The 25445-nt window shown below is 36.8% G+C and overlaps 1 protein-coding gene across 3 annotated transcripts in view; it reads right to left on the bottom strand.

Moving 5' to 3' along the window:
* Nucleotides 1–25445, bottom strand: part of GRM8 (glutamate metabotropic receptor 8) — a 739885-nt gene that overhangs the window by 68792 nt on the left and 645648 nt on the right. For all 3 annotated transcript variants that reach the window (XM_077770781.1, XM_077770780.1, XM_077770782.1), the window contains one exon: nt 13054–13989. In XM_077770781.1, coding sequence (XP_077626907.1) covers nt 13054–13989 — 936 coding nt within the window. The remainder of the gene's footprint in view (nt 1–13053; nt 13990–25445) is intronic.

The following is a 25445-nucleotide window of genomic DNA, read 5'->3' as shown; positions in this document are numbered from 1 at the left end:
AAGTAAAATTGGTTGACTGAGTAAATATTTTTTAAAAAGTGACAAAGCAGAAGCATGTGGAATAACATCATATGGCAGAAATCTGGAAGTCACTCTCAAGGTGCAAGTCCAGAAGGTCGGTTTATATCACTTAAGAAGCCCAGATTTAGACTAAGGATTTGACCTTGGAAGTGAAAAGGAAAGAATGGATCTAGGAGCAGTTTCAAAGGAGCAATATAATTTGTTGACAGAGTATAAATGAGGGAAAGGAAGAGGAAGTCTTGTGTTAACTCTTAAGTTTGGAGCTCTGAAAAACAGATAATGTTGATACAAAAGGGAAATTAACATAAAGATTAAGCATAATGGAGAATATAAAGCAGCAGCTAAAATCATGAGATTTGTAGTCACACACAATAGGTTCAGCCCCAGGCACACCTCCTGGTAGCAAAAGTTCTTAACTTCTCAGCTTCTCTTAGAGACGAAAGGAGATAATTTATCCATAAAGTGCTTAGCCTGGTTTTTGGCACAGAGGAGGCATTCGATAAATAGTGACTATTTGAAATATGATAAATTTGGGTTTTAGATATCTTACTTTCACAATGAGGGTTTGGGATTACTTTCAGATTCTGGTTTTGGATTGTTTAATTTTACATTTGTGTACATGTGAAAGACAGGCACTAAGAAAGCAGTTCAAAAACACAAGTGTAGCTTTCATAGCAGAAGCCATGTAAATGATGAGTGCTACAAGGGAACGGTGCCTGGGAGAAAGGCCAAAATCAGGGGCAAGTTGAGCAGAAGGAAGATAAGATCAAGGAGACAAAGAAACCAAAAAGATTGAAAGCGAGATGGCTTCTCATAGTGTAGGGGAGGGGAAGAACATAAGATGGTGGCATCATCGCAATCGTAAATGTATGCATGTCCTCTCTATAAAAAAAAACAAACTATAAAATAGTAAGTGTGGTAGAAGTAATTTGAGAGCTCTCTTTGGAGATATATACTTTATAATGCTATGATACTGTCTCTACTCATTGCTGGTTTTCTTCCACCTTTTCCACATATTTTTCTTTTTCATTCCAAATATAATTCTTTATTTCATGCTTGTTATTGTCAGTTCTTAACAATAAGTAGGCAATATAACCAAGTGTTCAATACGTTGCAGTTTGGACATTTTAACATGGGGAAAGTGTTGTGTTGAAGAAAGGACAGTGCTACAGTGATAAGCTGCCTGCTGATGTAAACACTTTATGGTTTTATGACAGGCTCACAATCTACCAATACTATTTTCAATTCAATTCAATTTGTGTGGATGAAAATTTCAGAGAAAAACAGCTGGCAGGAGAAACATATGACATTTAATCTTGTCTGAGAACATGAAATCTTCTACAAAGCTCATGTATGTGTGTGTGTGTGTGAAATGTGTGTGTTTGTATACACTCACAAAGGTTATATTGGGAGTTGTATTCTGCAGGATTTGGGCCAACAGACAGATGAAAACATTACAGTCCTCGGTATTTTTATGGAGATACACTTGACTGAGCAAATAACTCAGTGAGTCTAAAAGTCCGATGAAAAAATTGAACTGATTGCAATTTTTGAACTAAGAAGATTTTTTTCAAAATGGGAATAACCTCGAGTCATCCTTAACAAACGAACAAACAAACAAATAACTTAGAGATAGTGGTGTAGATTTTGATTGGTTCAAAATCACTCCCTGTGAACAAGATTCAGAACACTGCCACAATGTAGAACCTTGCAGATTACCACATGGATTCACCACATCACATTTTAGAATGATTTTAGAAACAATATAGTTGCAACTTGGCTTATTCAGATTTTTATATACAAAGCACCCAAAGTTATACAAGAAGGAGATATATAGTAAAAGAAAAACTACTGAATGAATCTGGTCGCAACCATGACAAACAGAGAAAACCAAAATTACCCTAAAATTTGCCCAAAATTACTAGAATATAAGATCCTTTTAATATCCAAATTTACATAATGACAATAGTGATTATATATTTAAGTGGATTCATATTTAATTAGAATGATTTAACTTTTATTTCTCAAGAATTTGCTTTTTTATTTCAACTATCAGAATTCACTTGATTATTACAGCAGATTTGGTTACTGAAAATCATGGTCTACCAGAGATTTTTTTTCCTTATATCCTTACCTTTGCCTTTATCCCCACAAACTGATTTTTAACCAACTTCACTACTTTAGCCCCATATATCCTTCTCCATGCTTGGTTAGATGCAGTCATTCGCAATTGAAAAGAATTGCTTTCTCTCCTTCAGCCCAGACCGGAGGGAAAAACTACAGACTTTTGCTTTAAGTTTGATTAGACAGAGTCCTTGTGGCAGCCACAAAGAACGTTAGGAGTTGCAAAGACCAAACACTACCACTGTACTGTGTGCTCTGACTTCCTCTGTTGCCAATTCAGTTGGAAATGAGTCTCTTCTATTTTCCACTGCCACGTCAAGCCCCCAATATTGCTTGCCTAGATTTCTTCAGTAATCTTGCTATTGTCTTTTCTCTTATCCTTGCACACTACAATTCATCTGACTCACCAGTGGCAGACAAATCTCACAAAATGGAATTGTACTGGGAATACATACTTCCATACTCAGAAAGATTTAAATATACTCCACTCCCTAGCAAATGAAGTATAAACTTGGCCTAAGTCCCACCACAAAATGGCTGCCAGTTATCTGACTAACTGTATTTTGTGGGTAACCATATCAGTTATTGCCCAAAATACTTTTTCAGAGTAACAGGAGTGATAGTAACAACAGCGCACGTTGGGATGGATGATAGGTCACTCACCTCTCCTTGTGACTACACTGACCTCAACACACTGCCTTCAGTCACAGGTTTTACACACAACCTGTTTCATTTTCACCTCCTTCATGCAAACTTTCTTGATCCCTCAGAAGGACACACTATCTTCCTCCTTCTCCATCTGTGGCCCCAAGACCTCAAGGTAGACACTTTGCCATGATTTATGTTATTCTGCTTTGTGCTGGTCATCCATATGCTTGGTTTGGCTCCCTTCTTGACTCTAAACAACTTGATAGCAAACTTCTTACTCATCTTTACATTTTCCTAAACACCAAGCAAAGGTCCCTTCATATAGTATTTAACAAATATTTCTAAGTTAATTTATTTTTAACATTTATTCACCTTTGAGACACAGAGACAGCATGAGTGGCAGAGGGTCAGAGAAAGAAGGAGACACAGAATCTGAAGCAGGATCCAGGCTCTGAGCTGCCAGTACAGAGCCTGACACAGAGCTTGAACTCATGAAATGTGAGATCATGACCTCAGCCAAAGTTGATGCTTAACCAACTGAGCCACCCAGGTGTCCCACTTAACAAATATTTCTAATAAAATATAATCACTGACTGTAAATGGATATTTAAATTATAGCCCTTAAAAATATTTATTTAGTAGTGGCATTACTAAACCCTAAAAAAGAGGAAATTTATAAACTGTGATGATCAAAAAACCTTGCATCATTGTACAAATTCAAAATCACTCACCCATTTCTGCACCTAAAGGATTTTCATAAAATACATATTACCCACCAAGAGCCCCAATATGAGAATATCCATTCATATTGTCTTAAAAAGGTTTTTCCTGAGACTTTTACTTACACCATTTTATATGCAGTCGTCATTTCTATTTTTATCAAATAAACTTATTTATTAAATGAAATAAAATCTAAGTATTTCTCAAAAACTCTATCATCCATCTTCCCATGTCCTGATGCTATTCTAGAGAATTAACACATTTTTTAATTTGTTTTTTCTTGTTGTTTAAATAATGCACTTATCTCTTGGGTTATAAATTTTGGATTGTGTCTGTTGACTACTCACAGTAAAAGTTGAATGCCTACACAACTCCTCTATTGCCCGTCCTTAGTCATCACCCAAATTTTTAAAGTTGTGTTAATATTTTTAAACTAACAGGGCTTGCAATATTAATATTCACTTTTGTAGACAAATGCACATTTCTGCATTTCATTTCCAGACTTCTTCTAACAACGTAAGACCGATACAAAAAGTAATTTTTGTATATGGCTACTGAATGTTAGTCTCTTCAGATTCATCCAAGTAGCAAAACTGGGCTTGCAGAGAAGGAATAACCATAATTATTAAAACTCTACCTTTTAAAGGGTAATTAGACACTAGGGTCCAATAGACCCTTTTATAATCCCTTTTTAAATTCCTTTGTTTCTTTGAGGTTATATGCAATGCCGTCGTTACTCATCTCATATCAGATATGCCTTTCTTATTTTGTTGGATGACATCTAGAATAATTCATATATGAGATATGCAGGCATCAGATTTTCTGAGCCACATACATTTTTATCCTCACATTGATTGATAATTTGGCTGGCTATACAATTGTAAGTTTAAAATACTTTCCCTCAGAAAGTCTTTGCTTATTGCCTTCTAGAATCCAGGCAGGCGTATGAGGTCTGATTTTCATATCTAGTATGTATCTTTTATCTCCTCTAAAAGCTCTTAGAATTTTCTCACAATTAATGCATTTTTATTGAGATGTATGGTTCTTTCAATTTTAAAAATTGTCTTTCTTCAATTCGTGAAACTTCTGTTTTTTATTTTATTTTCTTTGTCCTTCCCCCCTTTGTCTCTTTCTTCTTCTCAATGTTTATTAGACATATTTTAGAATCCTGTAACCATGCTCACAGTGTCCTAACTTTTGCTCAGATTTCCTTTTTTCACTCTCCTCCTTTTCTTTTTGGTTCTTCCTCTGATTTCACCCTTCAGATCTCCACTCTTAACCTCAGCCATCCCATATTTACACCCGTCTGTTCAGCTTTTTATTTTCACATTCATATTTTAATTTCTGGGATCATTTCTTATTTTCTGATTGATCTTTTCCACAGCAACCTGTGCATATGTGTATGTTCAATATTCTCTGAATTCTCTCTTGGAACACTCATTAAAATTCTGTTTTTTAAAAATTCTCTTATGACTACTGAATTGCCTCTGGTTTTGTTGTCTGTATGTGTGTGTTTGTATGTGTGTATGCATCTTTTTAAACCACGATATTGGGTCTTCAGTTACCATGACATCCTTGACTGTTGGATGATTATGACGTAGGGCCAGGTTGATTGACAAAGATTACTGGTGGGGTCTGTTTTCCTTGCATGGGAGGGCAGATTACACACCTGTGTAGGTTGGTGACTATTGTACCTACTGGCTTCTCTCAAAGGTGCGTGGATACAGGCACACAAAAGGACCTACCACAGGAAGAACTTTTCCTAAGAGCTAAGACATTTATCATATCTCTATCCTGTATAGAAGATGTATTTCCTATTGCCCACCTGTCTGAAATAAAGTTCATGTCTGTCTGAAATAAAGTTACTTCAAATTCTGCGTGGTTGCTTTCTCAGTGCTTTATACCCACACAAGGAGACTAACATAATTCTACCATCAGACAATTCATATTTTTGAGAGTATATAGTTCTGTAACACCTATAATGTTTCTCCTTGTTAAGTTGGAACAAAGAAGGGGGGCACCTGGATGGCTCCATCAGTTAAGCATCCGACTCTCGGTTTAGGCCCATGGTTCATGAGTTTGAGTCCTCATTGGGATTCTCTCTCCATCTGTCTCTGCCCCTCCCTGCTCACTCTCTATTTATCAAAATAAATAAGTAAACATTAAGAAAAGTTGGAACAGAAAGGGAAAGTGAGAGGCCCACCTGGCCTAGCTATTTTGAAATGTGGCTCTTAAAATAATTTTGCTGATGGTTACTCCCATGCCCATGTCAGGTCTTTATGCTGACTTCAGCTTTAGAAATTATTTGAAACTGTCATGGTAAGAACCATTGTGTCTTTTGAGTTGTGCTTTCCTTCTTCTAATTTCTCTATAAATCATACCCATTTGATTTTTATTTTTCAGACTTTTCTCAAATTGTTCTACCTTATGTTGGCTCTAAAAATATAATGGCCTCTTCCCGTTTTCTCTCTCTTTCCTGTCCCCCTTTTCTTCCTTTTGTTTTCTTTTCATTCCTTCCTTTTTTCTTTCTTATATTTTAAATTTCACTGTTCCTTTATAGGGAAGGGATATATATGTTGGTGCCAGCCCATATTGTGAACCAGAAGCCTGACTAAATTTCTTCTTTCATATTTCTTTTAATGATGTCAATAAGTCTGTTTTGCATTTATTTTTGATAACCTGGAAGTTATACTAATATTTGGTTCAATATTTTTTACACTTGAGGGGTGGGTGATGCTAACCCATAGGATACTGCATTTAGAGATTTAAAAAAAGATTCATAACATACAAATGTGATATGGTTACAGCCAAAAGGAACTATTTGCTTGCAATCTGCTCTTCCTGGCACCCTGTGTGCTCCGTAAGATATAAGCATCTACTGAATCATGGAAAATGCAATTTGAAGTTATACAAGTAAATGAGTCACTGCATTCTGTACCATCAACAGTCTGGGGTGTCATTAAAGTTCTGTCTATATAGAAGAAAAATTAAGTCTATTTGTATAGCATTCCCCCTGAACATTTTTGAAATAAGGTCATGGTCACTACGACTGAAGAAATTCACACTTTAGTCTTAATCAAATCTAGTAGTCTAACATTTTAAACATATTAAGAAGTCTAAACCATTTTAATGAGATGAGTTAGCTGTAGGACTAAGTTCCCAGGTTGACTATCTACTTGTATACTTGATGATTAAATTATTATAATTTGGGCATAGAAAATTCAAACCCTTTGCAAACTCAATTTCAATAATAAAAAAAGAGAGATAAATGTGTAAATACCATAGTCTCACTAACAGCCAAATGTTTAAATTAAGTAGCCTGAGGCCTCACAGCATCCTCAGAGCCCAAAAAAGTAGGATCATGGAGTCTAAGCAAGGTTCATTGAGCAAATATTTCTTTATGCTGTCAAATAAGATAGGCATCCCCAAACGAATTGCCCTAAATGTGTAAGTTGGCAATTTTCTGCAGCGGTAATATGGAGCACAACCGGAAAAAAAGTAATAAGCCTGGCTAAGGCAGCCTTCCCTAGGAGAGCCACTTAACAGGCTTGCCTACGTTGTGCCCTAGAATCTCCTTATTTCATTTTTTCCTCGTGTCTTTGCAAGCATATCATTTTAACTGAGTGCATAAATGAGATTACGTAAATGTTTTCTTTTCCGGTCGCTTTTCCTTTCCCTTTTTTTTTATTCGGTTTTCCTCTTCTGGAGTTGATTGCAACTCTGGTATGGTATGCTAGTGTGGTATGACTGATCTTGCCTGGATACAATCTACCAAGATATCTGAAATAGATATTAAGATAATAAATGCCACGAAACTGCGGCATCTATTTGAAGCCTTCAAAGGCATCTGCTACAGAAAATGACTGTAAGTTGACAAGGAAAAAAATCACTATCCTGTTCTCACTTCCTTCCTGTCTAAGGAAATGAAGAAATGCTGGGAGACAGGTGTGGCTGGAGATCTACTCTGGCTGATCTATTCCGAGAATCACTTCCGTTGTCGTCTAGGTGATATTGACAGAGTTCTCAGGCTATTCTTTTCTCATCTCGACTATTCCTTACAGCAGGAATTTTATCATTCTTTTCAGAACCACCTTTCACAGCTCTTGTTAGAGTTACTCACTTTTCAAATTTTAACATATTTCAGCAATTGCTTTCTGGTGACCTTCTGGTGTTTCTGGCTAAATATATGAAGGCAGTGACACATTATTGCAGAAACAATAGTCTCTTCCCTTTCTCTGGGTCCTACAGATCTTGTTGCCTTCTTTAATTTACTTAATCTGCATGATCTACCCTGGGGTAAATCTCTAATGTTGAGAAAACACATCTAGTTGGGGTGCTGCACAGATACGGTGTAAACGGATGGAGAAATTGAGGCAATTATCTGGATAAATATGAATGTATACAGTCATTAAGCAGATTTCTTTTTTGAGACTCTATGCTGGCCCAGTCTTCAACTAGGTGGTGAGGATATCATGGTGAGCAAAACCAAATAATATCCCTGCCTTCATAAACTATAGCCTAATAATAGTAACAGTCAACATGGAATGAACTTATTACATGCTAAATACCTGTCATGACTCATATCATGTCATTCTCAACAAAACTACCATGAGGTATCTATTAATACAAAAAAAAAAAACCCCACACCATAATGAGACAAGAGAAGTGTTTTTTTTTCCCCTTAACTCACCCATCTTCTTGTCTTTTTTAGAGGATATGAGCTCAAGTCTGCTAGAGTTCGAGAGTAGGGCTGGGTACAGATGGCAAGTGACTGCATTATATTGCTTTCCATATGAATTTGCATTATCTGGGAGAATTTATTACAATTTTCAGAAGTATCGCCCTTTCCTACATTTTCCCAACCAATTTAGCAGAGTCAGGATTTGAACCCAAATCCACCTTCTCCAGAGCTTATGCTCTTCCTTAATTCCATATCCATCTCTGTACCCCCATACTCTTCTGCCCATCAACAGACAGATGCAGTAAAAGAACAAGGTGGAGGGATGATAAGGCAAAAGTATTAACTGCATCAAATATCCTTTGTTCTCTGTAGTCTAGACAGAACTAAGGCAACTGTAATAGTTCCTTTTTGTCTTTCTCCCTATGTATTAATCAGCCCTATTTCAGAATATATGATGACATTTTTTTAAAAGAAATGCATATGGCCCATTGATAAAATGAGAAAACTTGCTTTCCAGAAAAAAAAAAAAACGTTTCTGTAATGGGGATCACAATAAGATGAAGATAGAAAATTCCAATTACATCACAGTCTAACTGAAATCATAAAGAAGCATTATAGCATTATATTAGATCATTACTGTGCAAGGCACACTGTTGACACACTGAGCAAGCATTCATTGAGAAGGTACTACATGAAAACCTCTATGTTAAGACACATATTCACTCAGATATACATTAAATAGATACTGCTTCCCCTTGGGAATTTTTCAAGGATGACATTTTCAGGTGAGAGGAAGAAATGAAAGAGTGGGAGAGCGCAGAGGGAGGAGTCTAAGACGAGTTCCAGGTTTCTGACTTGAGCTCCTGAACGATGCTGCACCAAAAGAAGAAAGGTTGCTTTGGGACATAAAGGGTTTTTGACCTTTTTGAGTTTTGCTTTCTTTTCTGCTTTGAGGATGTGTTGTTTTGATTCCACCCAATGCTCTCATTGAAGCACTGTGCTCTTTGGAGCTTGGCAATGTCATAACCCTTGTCTTATTAGCTCGGCTTTATGAGTGCAATTAGAGGTGGTAAAAATATGTATTCAAGAGATTTCTGCCATCCTAATAGCCCCTCACCATCCCTGAGGATTCTTTTACTGGCTATTGCATTAATTTAATTTAAATTTTTTTTTGTCTTTTCAGCACAATTATGAGAGTTTGTGTGAGTCCATGTCCACGCCTCAGTGTGTCCACCCCTTCCTTCACACCACTTTTCTATAGGAAAAGAAAAGGGGCATTTACACTATAATTAGTAGAATGCAGCAGTAGGTACAAATCTAATAAATTATGTCACTAAAATCTATTGGAAAAACATGATTCAACTTGATTTCAAAATCTGGAAAAAGAACATGTGGAAATTAAATGATGTTTTATTGAACAAAGACTTACTTCACAGAGCTGTCTATCTTCATGAACACTAAAATGTACCTTTATAATTTGATTTTACCAGGGGTTTTCCAAAACATCTGTCTAAATTATTCAACTAATTTTACCTTTTATTCCTACTTCTGTTATAATTTCAGAGAGACCTGTATGGTTAGATGAGTTTTCTTTTGTAGATTACTCTAAGAAGCATAATTAAATGCATACTGAAAGAAATTTTGATCTTCCGCTGTCTCCTGTGTTATAAATTCTATGTCACTGATGTATAGTTACAGGATACATAGCTCTCTTTTTTGCTTTCTCACCTCAGATCTGACTCCTCACCATCTTCCCCTGCCCTTGAGCCCGATCTTCTCCTGCCTTTGAGCCTGGCACCTTGCTGGTGCTGGCAGGCGTCAGGCAGGCATCGGCTGGGAGCCAGACTGAGCCTTACAAGGAAGGCTCGGGGAAGCAGATTGACATGGGCTCAATAATTAGCACAATACTGGACACAATGCTCAATAAGAATCTACTGAATTAATGCATGTGTGTACTGCCTAACTGCTACAAACACTTCAAGTTGATAACGTGGGCTAATTGGCTGAGCATTATAAATGAGAATGGAGGACTGACCAGCTCTTTAGTCCTCCAAGTCAATAAAACTTATATAAAGCCTTCTTTTAGAGACATAGAGTTGTATTCACTTTTAATATCGGTGTCAATAATTTTAGCATTGTGAAAAATAAACCTCATGCATTTTGTGTATTGTTTTGAATAGTACAGATATTTTGACAGAGAGTAAGAAGCAGATAGCAAATTTTATGTGAAGCCTTAGGATGACACATAATTGTATTACATAAAATACCTCACTAGCCAAATCTTAGCATCTTATAATAGTTCTTGATGTAGAGCCGGTCTAAATTCAGTTGCTCCTAAGACTAAATCATCTAAGGATGTTATAGTGTTCTGAAAATTCCTACAATTTGTGTTTCTTACTGATTTCTTCAGTCTTTTCCACATTCAATTATACCATGAAAACAAAATAAATCCACTTAACATATTTTCCAATTTGTCTCACAATGTGCTTCTCTGACTTCCTTTGATTTCACACAGCTAAGAAAGAAAAAAATGAATTGTGTCTAGCCTTCAGTCAGATGTCTGTAGGCATGGATGTATCCGTACTCAAAAATATACACATAAACTCCAGGTTTTCAGACACGTGTTCAGCAGCTCTCACAGACACCGGCTGCCTCTCCCCCGCCTCAGCATATTCACCTGTCCAGTTTACCCCCAAACTCTTCCTTCCTCCATCACTGCTGCTGGGGGACAGTGGCAACTTAGCAGGATTATAGTTCGGAGAGACAATGCTTATCTTTTTTCGACTACCTTAAGAAAGCTTATTTGTATAATGGATGTTTGCACTACTATGATGATACTAATTGCTTAACGTCATACCATGATTTTATTTATTATAAAACCTGAGTCACTGAAAGGCTTATGCAAATAGACATATCATCTTATTTATATTTGCTCTCCCCCACTGCCCTTGAAAGTCACAATGTGAAAAGTAAGAGTAGAGGATCATTTATAAAATGTAAAGCAAGGGAGAAAAAAAAGAAAAGGAAGTTAGATGTCAGAACTCAAGAGATTTTGTCTAGGTAAATATGTATTGCCCACAAGAAGGCAAAAATAAACTACTTATGGCCCTTTTTCAGATAAAACTGTATATTAAAAAAAGGTAGTCATAGGTTCAAATACAAATACAAGTACCACTTAATTCACCTAATGCAGACGTTTCCAGACTCTGAACAATATTGTTTTGCTCTGACTAGTTCAACTAACTATGTCAAAACAGACCCAACAGACAGAGGTTTGTTTTCCAGCTCATGAATTCTCTCTTAAGTCAAATTTACAAAGTTGATCCCAATAAATTTCTATCTACATATGTCAAAAATATAATGTTTATTAGCTTTAGAGCGTCAAACTGCCTTACTTTGTTTTCCTGCCATGTGCTTGGTCCTACATAAAATATTCATGGACTTCTATCAGACCATCTCAATCATGAAAGGTCACAGGTCTAGAACCCATGATAAGTTTTTTTTTTTTTTTTTTTNNATTCAGTAGCAATTTTTCTGAAGTACATTTTTTTTTTTGTCCAAACATGGTTGAAAGCCACATCGATCTAGTAAGGGATGAATGCTCATACTAATGAGCTCTCTGTGCCCTTGTTGAGTACTTTTTCCTCTGAATTAGTTGGGATTTTAAGAGTCATGCATGACCTCACTTGGAATCTTAGAGACTAGGAAACTAATTGCCCCCAGGATGCTTGATTTCCTCCTAACTTCGATGACAGAGGGTGGAGCAATCTTTCAACCCTCATTCTGAGAGAATAACTTTTTCAAATGCACATTAGGGCTGAAAAACTATTCATTCAGAAAGACAGCATTTGCCTTTGTTTTATAAAACAGCTTGTCTCCATTAAACTACCCAACATTTGGAATTCATGTTTAACTTTAGTTCTCTGCTTTTCTGGACATAAACTCCTTGTATCCAGTTCAAGGCATGTTCCCTTTCACATAGAGATGTTCTTTATTTGCAGTGATTTATGTGAGAAAGGTTAATTGGAGATTCGTGGCCAAAGAAAATTACTTTAAAGAGGATTAATTGATCTTCACTTTCTGAAAAATTATAAACTGCTTTTTTTAATAACTGCCCATTGCCGTCTTTCTTTAATCCCTCAACATCACCTTCCACATATGGAAAAGTGATAAGAATGGGGGCTGAGGGGAAATAGTAAGATGGCATAGATCGAATAAGCTATTTCAGCTTCTTTTTGTGGTAGTTGTTGCTCTACTATAAACTCTGCCTCCACGACTAAAACCATGATAATTCTTAAGGAATAGCTTTTCCCCAGAGTCACATTACAACCAGAAAAGGAGGCATTTGTCATGCAATGGGATATCTCTGGGATAACTCACCCCTGTGAATTATGTCTGACTTTCTTTTCTCCCATTCACTTTTAATTAACATTAGGAAAAGAACAGTTATCTTAGTAGATAACAGACTGGGAAGAGAGACCCAGAAATTAATGTGAGATCTGTCAATATTCAATCCTGCCAAGGAGGACACATGAAAGCACTCTTCATGGAAAATCAACCTTAGTCAACACATATTCAAAGTTAAGTGACCTTGAGGGATTTCATATATATATATAGAGAGAGAGAACATATATATCTATATATATATCTCTATATATAGATATATATAGATAGAACATATATATGTGTGTGTCTATATATGTGTATGTGTGTTTATATATATGTATGTGTGTGTGTGTATATATATGTAAATATATATATATATATTCTAAGTAAGAATAAAATAGACTGAATCATCTTGAGAGAATATAAGAAAACCAAAAGAAAAGTAGGGTGGCATATGCATTTCTTATACTTACCTTTTCTGCGGACTGGGCTGTACCAAAAAAGATGGGAATGAAAGCTAACCAAATGATGCAGGTGGTATACATGGTAAATCCAATAGGTTTGGCTTCATTGAAAGTCTCTGGGACACCTCTCGTTTTAATGGCATACACAGTACAAGTGACCATCAAGAGGATACTGTACCCCAGTGAACAAATGAGCGAGAGATCAGAAATGTCACACTTGAGCACTCCCCTGGCATTCTCTGGGTCTAGAGTCCGCTGTTCTCCATAGTCAATGATGATGTGGGGGGGGTCCACAACAAACCAGACACACACTCCCAGGAGCTGGACAGAGATGAGGCTGAAAGTGATCACCAGCTGGGATGCTGGACTAATAAACTTGGGTGCTGTGACCGATTTCTTTCCCTGCTCAAATATTCGGTGGATTCTGTTGGTTTTGGTAAGAAGGGCTGCATAGCTGAAACACATGCCAAGTCCTAGAAAGATCCGGCGGAAGGAACATATGATTGTATCTGGTGCTGCAATCATTAAAAAGGTGATCGAATAACAGAGAAAAATCCCTGTTAGGAGCACATAGCTAAGTTCCCGTCCAGAAGCCCTTACAATAGGTGTGTCATTATAGCGGACAAAGGTCACGATCACAAAGGTGGTGGCGATGATTCCCAATATTGCAATGAATACAGGCACCACAGCCCAGGGAGAATGCCATTCTAATTTGATGATGGGGATAAGCTGGCAGCCTGTGCGGTTGATGTTTGGTCTCTGATCCAAAGGGCAAAGTTCACAGGAGAGCTCATCCACCTGGTAGTTGTAACCCTCACAGCGCTCACAGTGCCAACAGCAGGGAACTCCTTTCACTGTTTTCTTCCTCTCCCCAGGCTTACAGGGCAGACTGCAGACAGATGAGGGGTGAGCATGTTCTCTGTTAGCCCACTGCATGTTTTCCACCTGTGGGGATAAAAAATTAATGAGCTTTCCATTCCCCCCAATTTATAATATCCTAATCCTAGCCACAGGTTTGTAATAAATCATTGAATACTGACAGCACAAGTACAGTTCACCATAATAAGAGCCCAGTTTCTTTCCCCAATATTGACTTTTTGAAAGTGTAAAATGATTGGGTTCAATAAATCATTCATATCATCAACTTGACGAGTGTCATTAGTTTCCATTTACCTTCTCAGTGTTGACCAACCTGACATTTGTAGAAACAGTTATTGGCCCAAACAGTTTTGTAACTAAAAACAGACAGACAAACAGATAGACAGATAGACAGACAGAAAGAAAGAAAGAAAGAAAGAAAGAAAGAAAGAAAGAAAGAAAGAGGAAAAGGGATTAAAAAAAAAAGCGCCATGGAAATGTTTTCGAGTTAATCACAGATATATATGCCAGAGTCCTTGAAACACTGGCTTAGGATATAAACATACATATAAAACAGTGATCCAAGGCTCTTCACCATATTTGGGGAAATTCAAATCACAATGTGTCAGTTTTGAAAGGAAATGGAAAAACTCACTACGTTTAATCTCTGATAATCCTCATGTTCTTGTGGTGATAACTATATTAATGTTTTTGCCTCCGTTTAAGCATGAAATAGACTTCTATTTCCCCTAGTTTTGCATTTCCACACTGTGAAAAACACCATGCTGAATGAGATAGCTTGATGGTAATGTTTTTCATTGAACAAAATTAGTCTTATAAGTGGCTTAATGTAGTGAAACTGGTATAAATGAGAAAGCCCCTCTAGTGTGCGTAGTATCTACTCAGAGCCTTCAGGTTCCACCTTACTTTATTGGATTAAATTACAGAATACCTCTACTAAAACAAAAATATTATTTTAAGGGTATTCTGCCAATCATTGACCTCTTCTCTTGATTGTTTACTAAAGGTTCTGGACCCAGTTAAAACATGTATGGGGTAGGGAAGAGGAGGTTTCCCATACTAACAAACAATCTCAGATACCAGCTGGGCATCCTATTAAGTTAACTCAATTCTGACACTAGCTAGCTGGAAATAGCATCAGATCCCACAGGTTAAGGGCTGGGGATGCAAGAGTGTCCCCTCCACTTCAGATATCAGCTACAAGTCCAGGTTGTTACATGTGCTTCTGACAGACTTGTAGATTGAAGTTTCCAACAACACCTGCCTTGGGTTCAATTAGTGTACTAGAGCAGCTCACAGAACTCAGAGAAACACTTTCCTTACTAGATTACCAGTTTATTATAAAAATGATATACCTCAGGAACAGCTACATGGAAGAGATGCATAGAGGAGGGTGTGTGGAAAGGGCACAGAACTCCCATGCTTTCTTATTACGCCACTCCCCCTAATTCTCCACCTGTTCACCAACTCTTAAACTCTCTGAAATCCCACCTTTTGGGACTTTATGGATACTTCATCACATAAACACAATTAATTGAATCAGTGGCCATTGGCATTGATTTTAACCTTTAGCCCCTCTCCCTTCGCAAAAGTCTGGGATAGGATAAAAAGTTCCAACCTCCTAATCACATGGTTGATTCCTCTGGCAACCAGCCCTCATCTATAGATTATCTGGAGGGTTTCCAAAAGTCACCTCATTAACATAATTAAGGACACCTTTATTGCTCTTATCATAGAAAATTCCAAAGGTTTTAAGAGCTTTGTGCCAGGAATAAGGGCAAAGAGCATATATTTCTTAAATCACAATACCACGTTTACCTTATTAGAAACACAATAATTTTAGCAGAATACTAATAGGACAAACTGGAAATTATAGATCTTAGGAGACAACTTATTATGAAAAGTAGCTACTATAAAAGAAAAGTTCTCTGAATGGAGTGATTTTGTTCACTGATGTGAAGAGTGATTGACAATTTGCCCTCAAATATTCTGAATTTGCAAGAAAGGAAGGACAGTGTAAAAAAAGAAACCAAAGGCCCCAAATGGCATCATGTAGGTTAAAGTCCCAAATCTTTTTTTTAAATTATTTTAAATTTATTTCTGACAGGGGGAGAGAGAGAGAGAGAGAGAGCGAGCCTGAGCAGGGGAGGGTCAGAGAGAGAGGGAGACACAGAATCTGAAATGGGCTCCAGGCTCCGAGCTAGCTATCAGCACAGAGCCCAACATGGGGCTTGAACCCACAAACTGTGAGATCATGACCTGAGCCGAAGCCAGATGCTCAACCGACTGAGCCACCCAGGTGCCCCTAAAGTCCCACGTCTTAAACTGATGCTTATTACCTATATATAATTGCAGTTTCAACCATCCTCAGAAATGTAATCTTAACCAGATCAGTCAGGAATTTTCTGATGGATGATGCCAAGGAGTCTGCCAATGAGTCTTCTCCATTCCCTAAAGGAAGATGAGGTTATCTGAATGATAAGACCTCCTTCTCTTCCCCTAAGGGAAGGTGACTTGTCCTGGAACAATCTTTTCTTTTCTTTTGCTTATAATTTCTTGCTCAACCCTACTTCTGATATAAATCTTCCATTTAGCACAACTCCTTGGAACACACCTCTACTTGCTAGATGAGATGTTGCCTGATTCATGAATAATTGAATAAAGCCAATGAAATCTTCAAATTTACTCATCTGAATTTTGGTTTTTAACAATAGGAAGGATACCACAGCAGACCCCCAGGGGAGAAGGGGTCAACTTGAAAGTATTGGGACCCAGTAATAGAAGGTTGCTCAAAGAAGCACAGAAATGGGAACCTAAAGAACATTTAAAAAACAAAGCAAAACAATACACAACTTATTTTCCTCAAGACCAGCTCTATTAACAACCCAAAAGAGAAATTACTATATCCTATGGTAGTCTGGCTCCAAAATGTCTCCTGATAATCTCACCTCCTGGAATTCGTGAACTCATGTATTCCTCTCCAACTGTAAATAGGGCTGATTTATGTAAACAAAAGTACATACCAGAAATGATTCCATGTGATTTCTGAAACTAGGTCATAAAAAATATTCTGGTTTCTTCTCTGCTCTCTCTCGGGTCACTCACTCCAAGGGAAGAACCACATAGTGTCATGAGAACTCTAAAGCAGCCCAATGGGAAGGAACCCAGGCCACCTGCCAACAACCAGCACCAACTTGTCCTTCATGTGAAGCTAGTACCTACAAAGTGACCTGTCTGGTCACACTCAAGCCTTCAGATGACTGCAGCCTCAGTTGATACCTTGACTGAAAGCTCATGAGAAATGCTGAGCCAGAACCACCCAGCTAATAAGCTGCTTCTGAATAGATACTGTGTAAGATAACAAATGCTTTACTGTTTTAGGGTGTTAAATTTTGCAGTTATTTGCACTGCAATAGAAAACTAATACTACTCAAAATAAGCTTATCCCTCTATTTTGTGACCACCACCAATGTAGTGTTCTATTAAGAATCTATGCAGAAGGCAGTGACACCTATCATTTACCAAAAAGTATGCCCCAAAGTGGCTCATTTTGGCAATTTCATCACTTTATGGTTCCCCCTCTTTGGGACCCATGCAACTGAGACTATTCTCACGAATAGATCTATCACTTAAGGATGTTTTCCTTTCTTGAATGTGGGGCAAACAAATGAGGATAGAGAGCTATAGTCCTCAAGCTCAATACTTGCAGAGGTTGATTAATGTAAACAATAGTACATACCAGAAACGATTACATGTGATTTCTGAGACCAGGTCATAAAAAAATATCTTGGCTTCTGCCTTACTCAAGGTGGAGTAGAAAATTTACGCCTGTTTAATTTCAAATATCCTCCCTTGAGAAAATAGGTGGTACTTGATGTGTCATAACGGCACTCAAAACCATTAGCTCTTACTCTGTCTGTCTTTTCACCACAAAGGTAAAGCAATCTATCACAACCCAGCTAATTTTCTATTAGGTTTTAATGATTTAGAAAAGCTATTTTATTTATGTATAGAATTCCATTAGGAAAGAAAAAAAAGTTAAATTGGAAGCATGTAGTGGTTTCTCTTGAAAATATTAAGAAAAATGAAATGCTCCACAGAATGGCGAAAGTATTGATTTTATACCCTAATGGACTCTTAAAAGATAATAAAATACTTTTGTGAAGGTTATGTTTCAAAGCTAATTATTGTAAAACCAAAATTGCATTTTGTTTGGGGTTTCTATGGATGTATGATGTTACTGTAAAAAAAAAAAGGCAGCCAAATATCTCAGAAACATTAAACTTCAAGACTGGTAGAGAATTTAAAGGTCAGTTTTCTAACCACATGTATAATTCTTTAATTCTTAATACATTTCATTTTCCAGAAGGAAGTAAGGCTTGTTAACAAAAAAATATACCTATACCAGATAAGCCTCATTACATAGGATAAATATTTATCATTATGAGCCAAATATTAAATTTTCCTTGATCAATTTTCTGTGTACTGAACTAATAGAAAAATATTTTTCATAAATAAAAAGCAAAGTTATAAGATAATGGGAAATATTTCAATATTTTAAATAGTTACGAATTTTCTTTAAGGAAAAAAATACCACAGTTACACACTACATGTGACTTTTCTTAATATAATGGAGAAAACATTAATTATATTTCTGTAAACATGATAAATACACATGACTCCATTTTCATCAAGGCATCTATTTATATATAACTGTACTGTGTTTTGATGCCATAGTTGAAGTCTGGGAACCAACCAGTACCTCAGGGAAGGATAAATAGCAAATACTTGAATCAGGATCTTATAAATACATTAATATTTGAGATAAATAATTTATTTTGCATATGTTGTTAAACAGTGATTAAAGACAATATCACTTGAGAGTAAATTGAACAACTAGTAATTTTCATAGCTATACTGTAAAGTGTAAATAAGGATCATTCAGCCCTTGTGCACAGCTCTATTTACAGATTATACCATCTTTCTTATGAGTATCCATGCATTTTAAAAATTTGTCTTCCTTGTCTTTGACATTATTCTGATATTAGATTAGGATTTCTTTCTAAAATATATAGTCTAACAAATGGAGGATAGTTGTATAGACAGACCTTCCAGGGACAAAACCATTGCCCATTCTGGTCTTGATAATGTTCACCAACAGTGATGCTTTCTGTAGGTTCCAAGCCAGTACATCTCATAGAATATGAGCCATCAGCTGGTTTCTGCTGTCAAATCCAATTTGGCTCAGGTCATGATCTCATGGCTCATGGGTTTGAGCCCTGCATTAGGCTCTATGCTGACAGGTTGGAGCCTGGAGCCTGCTTCAGATTCTGTGTCTCCCTCTTTCTCTGCCACTCTCCCCTCTCACCCTGTCTCTGAGCTCGCTCTCAAAAATAAACATTAAAGGGGTGCCTGGGTGGCTCAGTCAGTTAAGCGTCTGACTTTGGCTCAGGTCATGATCTCATGGTTCGTGGGTTTGAGCCCCACATCAGGCTCTGTTTCTGATTCTGTGTCTCCCTCTCTCTCTGACCCTCCCCTGCTCATGATCTCTCTCTCTCTCTCCCAGAAATAAATAAAATGTTAAATTTTAAAAAAAGTAGAAAAGTAAACATTAAAAAATTAAAAAAAAAAAAGAATTTAGTGATTCATCACTTACATGTAACACCCAGTATTCATCACAAGTGCCCTTCTTAATACTTATTACCCAGATATTTTTTTATAAACCATATATATATTTTAAAAACTCTTAGAATTAAGCAGTTAAAAGAGAAATAATCCAAATAAAAATGAGTTAAAGAATTGAAGAGACATTTCTCCAAAGAAGATGTACAAATGGCCAATATGCATATGAAAAGTACCCAATATCATTAGTCATCAGGGAAATGCAAATACAACCAAAGGATCCACTAGGGTGGTTATAATAAAAAGTACAGACAGTCTCAAGTGTTATTGAAGATGTGAAAAAATTAAAACCCTTTACATTGCTGATGGGAATTTAAAATGGTACAGTTATTTTGGAAAACAGTTTGGCAGTTCCTTGAAAAGTTAAACATAGAGTTGCCATATGACCCAGCAATTCTACTTCTAAATAATTCCAATCCAAGAAAACTGAAGACATATGTTCACATAAAACTCTATATAAGAATGTTCAGAGTAGCATTATTAGAATAGCCAAAAAGCAGAAACAACCCAAATGTCCATTAACTCATGAATGGATAAACAAAATGTGCTATATCTATACAACCAAATATTAAAAATAAAAAAGGAATAGTCTTAAAAATAAATAAAAAATAAAGTACCAATATATGCTATAAAATGGACAAACATTGAAAATATGTTAAGTGAGAAAAGTTAATGACAAAGACTACCTATTGTGTGATTTTACTTTATAGAAAATGTCCAGAATAGGCAAATCCATAAACAGACAATAGATTGATGACTGCCAGAGTTTAAAGGGAGAAGGGAACAGAGTGCTCAAGGGTATGGAATTTCTTGGGTGGTGATAGAAGTGGCCTAAAATAAGATAGTGGTGATAGATGGACAACTCTGTGAATAGACTGAAACATACTGAATTATGCACTTTAAAAGGGCACATTGTATGGCATGTGAGTTTCTCAAAAAAGCTTGTTATTTAAAAGATATGCAAATCATTTAACTTGATACATTCAGGAACTATTAACACTGGGTATTATTTGCTTTATAAAAAACATGTTGCATATCCACTCTGTTCAAGACACAAGTTCAATGTGGGGATCCAACAGTGACAAGGACATGGTCCCTGACCTCCAGAGACAGTGTAGGTAGGGAAAGAGATACACAAAGAGCCAGTTATAGCTCTGTATGAGAATCCCTAAAAAGGGGTGAGAAAATGGTGCTGCTTAAAGAGCATCCTGCAGGGTCAGAAAGAATAAAAAAGGACATTAAGACTCAGGGGCAAGAAGTCACACCAATCTGGAGAAACTAAAGGTTTAAATAATGCCAGGCCTGTAGATTAAAGCATGGGGTAGAGTAACAAGAGGTGGGGCTACAGAATAGATGAGAGGTGGGATCATGAAGGACATGAGCCACTGAGAGGAGTTTGGATGCTCTCTTACAGGTAGTCAAAGGGATCCTATGGAGGTTTCTAACAAGGATAGGGGTGGTGAGTTTCATTGTTTAGAAAAATCGTGAGCTGCAGAGTGGAGGGAAGACTGATGAAGTCCAGGACTCGAGACAGACCAGTCAGTGAGGCTGCTGCAGAATGCCAGGTGAAAGGTGGATGTAGAGTGGCCAGGAAGGGCTTTGTAAGCAAGTTTTCAGACTTTACTCTCCAGGCCACAGACATTGATTAAAGGATTATAAGCAAATATGTGGCATGATTATATATATACATATATATGTGTATATAAATACATATATACATATATGTGTATAAATACGTATATACACATATATGTGTGTGTGTGTGTGTATATATATATATGATATGTATATATGATCACTGTGGTGATAGATCAGGGACGAGAATGATATAGAAGCAAGGATAAGAATTAGGGGAGGGGCCTGGGTGGCTCAGCTGGTTACATGTTTGATTCTTTATTCCAGCTCAAGTCATGATCTCATGGTTTCTGGGATCCAGTCAGTACTGACAGCATGGAGCCTGCTTAGGATTCTCTCTGTCCCACTCTCTTTGCCCATCCTCTGCTCATGCTCTCACTCAAAATAAATAATCTTTAAAAAAAAAAGAATTAGGAGAACAATATTATAATTTCATGGAAGACAAAGAGCCTGTGAACTATATTAGGAGCAGTGATGAAGAAGTGGGATGGATTTGAGATATATTAAAGAAAATAGAAATAAGGGTAGAGTGAGAGAAAGAGAGGAACCAAATGATGGCATCCGGACTTCTAATTTAAAAGTCATTCTTAGTATTCACTGACTTCTATCCCTCATGTCTAATCAATCACCAGCCACAGGTCCTTGCATGATCTTGCCCCTAACTCCCAGGTAATGACTGATCAGTATGTATCAATCCTTCCTCCTCCCCTATTACACACCCACACAGCAGCTTGTAGTCTCCTTCAGTGACTCTTTACAGTATGTAATTATGTATTTATTTGTTTGTTTTCTTTTTATTTAAATAGGTGGTTTTATAAATGTTAGGTTATGTTCCTCAGAATCACTTATGGGGTTTACTTAAAATATAGATCCCTGGGCACTGGTTCTTAAAGATTATAATTCAATAAGTCTGGGAAGGAATCTCTGGTTGGTATTTTTAAAAGCCTTCTTCCTGTGATTCTGACAGATGTAATTAGTAAACCATACTTTGCTAAGCACTAATTTAAAATTTATTTTCTTCAAAAGAGTAAGAGCCACGTCTTTTTTTCTACCATTGCATCCCAGATCCAATTGTGGTGACTAACCCCAATATGTATGAATAAATATTTTTGAATGAAGGAAGGAACAAAAGACTGAGCAGGTGATGGTTTCTTTCATTGAAAAGGGGGCATCCAAGGGAATGGATGGTTTTAAAAGGTAGATCATGATCTGGTTCTCTAGGACCTCAAAATCCCAGTGAGGCTTCCAAGCCAAGAAATGCACAAATCAGATGAACACTTGAGCTGTATTCATGAGTCAGGTTTGCAGGAGGTAAAGATTTCAAAGGCACAGTCATATGAAAGGCAGTTGAGACCATGAATATTTATTAGTGAATTCTCATCCACAGAAACAGGGACAGCCTAAAGGGAAGATGGCACAAATGGAAGCCAGGAAGAAGCAACTTTTAAGGAGCAGACTCAGCAAGATCAGTAAAGGAGGATGAAAAAGCATGGCCAGATGGAAAGTAGGTAAGAATAGACTCCAAGGTCCATGAAACCAAATAGATAATTTAAGGAATGAGGAAATGGTTAGTGATGCCCAAAAACACAAATTTCCTGAGGACAGGATTTGAAAAGGGAACCTCTCTAGTTAAGTTCATGAGAGAAATTTCAGTTCTTGTGTGAAGTCTTCTCTTATCTACCCCATACCAGGCAGGTAGATATGTTTCTCCCCTGTATTTCATTATATTTCATTATGTATTTTATCATAACTCTTTGAGATTATATTGTGATTATCTGTCCATGTGTCCATTTGCTCACTAGACTGAGAGAACAATAATCTCAAGGTCATATATTTTTTAACCTCCCCTTACCTGTTTTAAGACCTAGTATGCAATAGAAAGTGAATGTTTGATAGATACATGAATTAATAAATAGAATGTATGATAAATACATCTATGATTATAATTACTCTCTATTCAGTGTTTTGAATAGGCATGGCTTTAGGCAGTAGGCAGATGTGAGTAGTAAATTTATTCTTTCCTCAATCTGTGTGGTGTCTATATTATTTCATCCATACCCCTAGAGAAGCTAATTTGGAGGAATTATGCACTCTGACACATATCTCAAAGGTATATTGGAAAGATCTAATGAGTTAGTATCTATAAAAGTGTTTTGTGAACAGAAAACGTAAAAGACCTGTGGAAACTCTACATACATCTCGATTTAAGACTGAGAGGCAGCACTGGGAAGAAGGTCTTCACTTTCTACCTATAATTAAGTATAGCTGTTCTGTCCAAAAACTATGTTAGCAGTAACAAACAAAAAGTCACCATCTCTGGATTTCATCCAGATCTGCTATTTCTTGCTTTTATTTTCCCATAATATCAACTCTTTTTTATAAGTTTATTTATTTATTTTGAGAGAAAGAACACAAGCAGGGAAAGGTGCACACACACACACACACACACACATACACAGGTGAGGGGAGGGAGGGGGAGGGAGGGAGGGAGAGGGAGAGGGAGGGAGGGAGAGAGAGAGAGAGAGAGAGAGAGAGAGAGAGAGAGAGAGAATCCCAAGAAGGCTCTGCACTGTCAACGCAGAGCCTGACAAGGCACTGGAACTCAGGAACCATGAGATCATGACCTGAGCCAAAATCAAGAGTCAGACACTTAACCAACTGAGCCACCCAGGCACTCTCCATCCCCCACAATCTCAACTCTTAATGATAGTTCCTGGTAACTGTCACATGAGATTCCCATCCTTCACCCAGCTCTATGCAGAGAAAAGCAGCCAGTTGAGTGCCTTCTGTCCTGGGCTCTGAGCTTGGAGAGGATGTCATCTTTAAATGTGCATGTTGGAGTGTGTGTTGTGGGATGAATGGTTTTAGGAAAGAGTATAGGATGTCAGACCCACAATATTTTGGATGAATAAGATACACTAACCCTATGATAGAGTTTTGCCACTCCATAGTGCATATGCAAATATAGAGGTAGAGTGTGATATTTGTAGCAATCATATTGAAGGATTTTTTTCCTTAAATTTAAATTTGTGTTAAAAATTTTATTTTGATTTCTATGGTTATTTTAAATCATAATCCATTGATCTATAACTGTGTTACTATGTTTATAGTTTTATTTTATATGATAAGAATTAGTTTCAAATAATTTCCTTAGGTTTCTCCTCATATAGGATTAATTCACCTGAATGTTTACTATAAATGACAATTTCAACTCATCAGATGATTTGGTATGTTAGTTCTTTTCTGAATATTATTTAAAAGCATTCATATTATTAATTTAAAAGTTAGCAAAATCTTAAAATATGACTTAGTTATCATATGTAAATAGCCACATTAAATACATTATGCCAGTACTTTGTGATAACTAAATTCAATTAAGCAGATCCTTCATTCCTAATAATAAGTAGAAGTAAGTACGATGAAAATCAGCTCAGGAATAAAATTCTCTACAGGCAATTTTGTAAACTTGTAGAATACTCCTTTAATTATTTACATTTCTTATTTTTCCTACACTAAACTGATTATTAATGCATGTAGCAACTAAGATAATTTATTATAATGCATTTTGTGATAGTTTGAACAATACAATAGATGTTCAGTGCAAAACACTTCTCTATTTCCATCTTAGCCCATAACACTCAATGTACATTTAACTCAATCAATGGAAAGTTCCAGGAAGTAAATGTCTTCAGAATGTGAAGGGTTCGAAATGAACTATTTTCAATGGTACACCATTTCATGTTGCTAAGCAAAAGAAACATAAAAGTGATGATTATGAGGGGTACTTGGGTGGTTCAGTAGGTTGAGTATCCAACTCTTGATTTCAGTTCAGGTCATGATCCCAGGGTAGTGGGATGGAGTCCCGTGTTGGACTCTGCATTGAGTGCAGAGCCTGCTTAAGATTCTCTCTTTCCCTCTCTCTTTCTCTTTCCCTCTGCCCCTCTCCCCCATTGCACTCTATAAAAAAAAAGTGATGATCATGATGATGATGGTGGTGACAATGATACCTAACATTTATTGAGAGAATACTATGTACAAGAACCATCCTAAGCAATTAACATTAAATGTTTAATGTTAGGTATCCCATTTTGTTTAAGTTGTCACAAAGTTATAGGTAACTAGCCCCACCCACATTATAGCTATTAAATGATGGAGGAGGCCTGAAGCCACACACTCAATCATAGCATTTTATTACCTCCACATTT

The sequence above is a fragment of the Crocuta crocuta genome, unplaced genomic scaffold (genome assembly GCF_008692635.1).
Source record: "Crocuta crocuta isolate KB4526 unplaced genomic scaffold, BGI_CrCroc_1.0 scaffold266, whole genome shotgun sequence".
Classification (NCBI taxonomy): domain Eukaryota; kingdom Metazoa; phylum Chordata; class Mammalia; order Carnivora; family Hyaenidae; genus Crocuta; species Crocuta crocuta.
The sequence above is the reverse complement of the archived record's forward strand: the minus strand, read 5'-3'. Positions and strand labels throughout refer to the sequence as shown.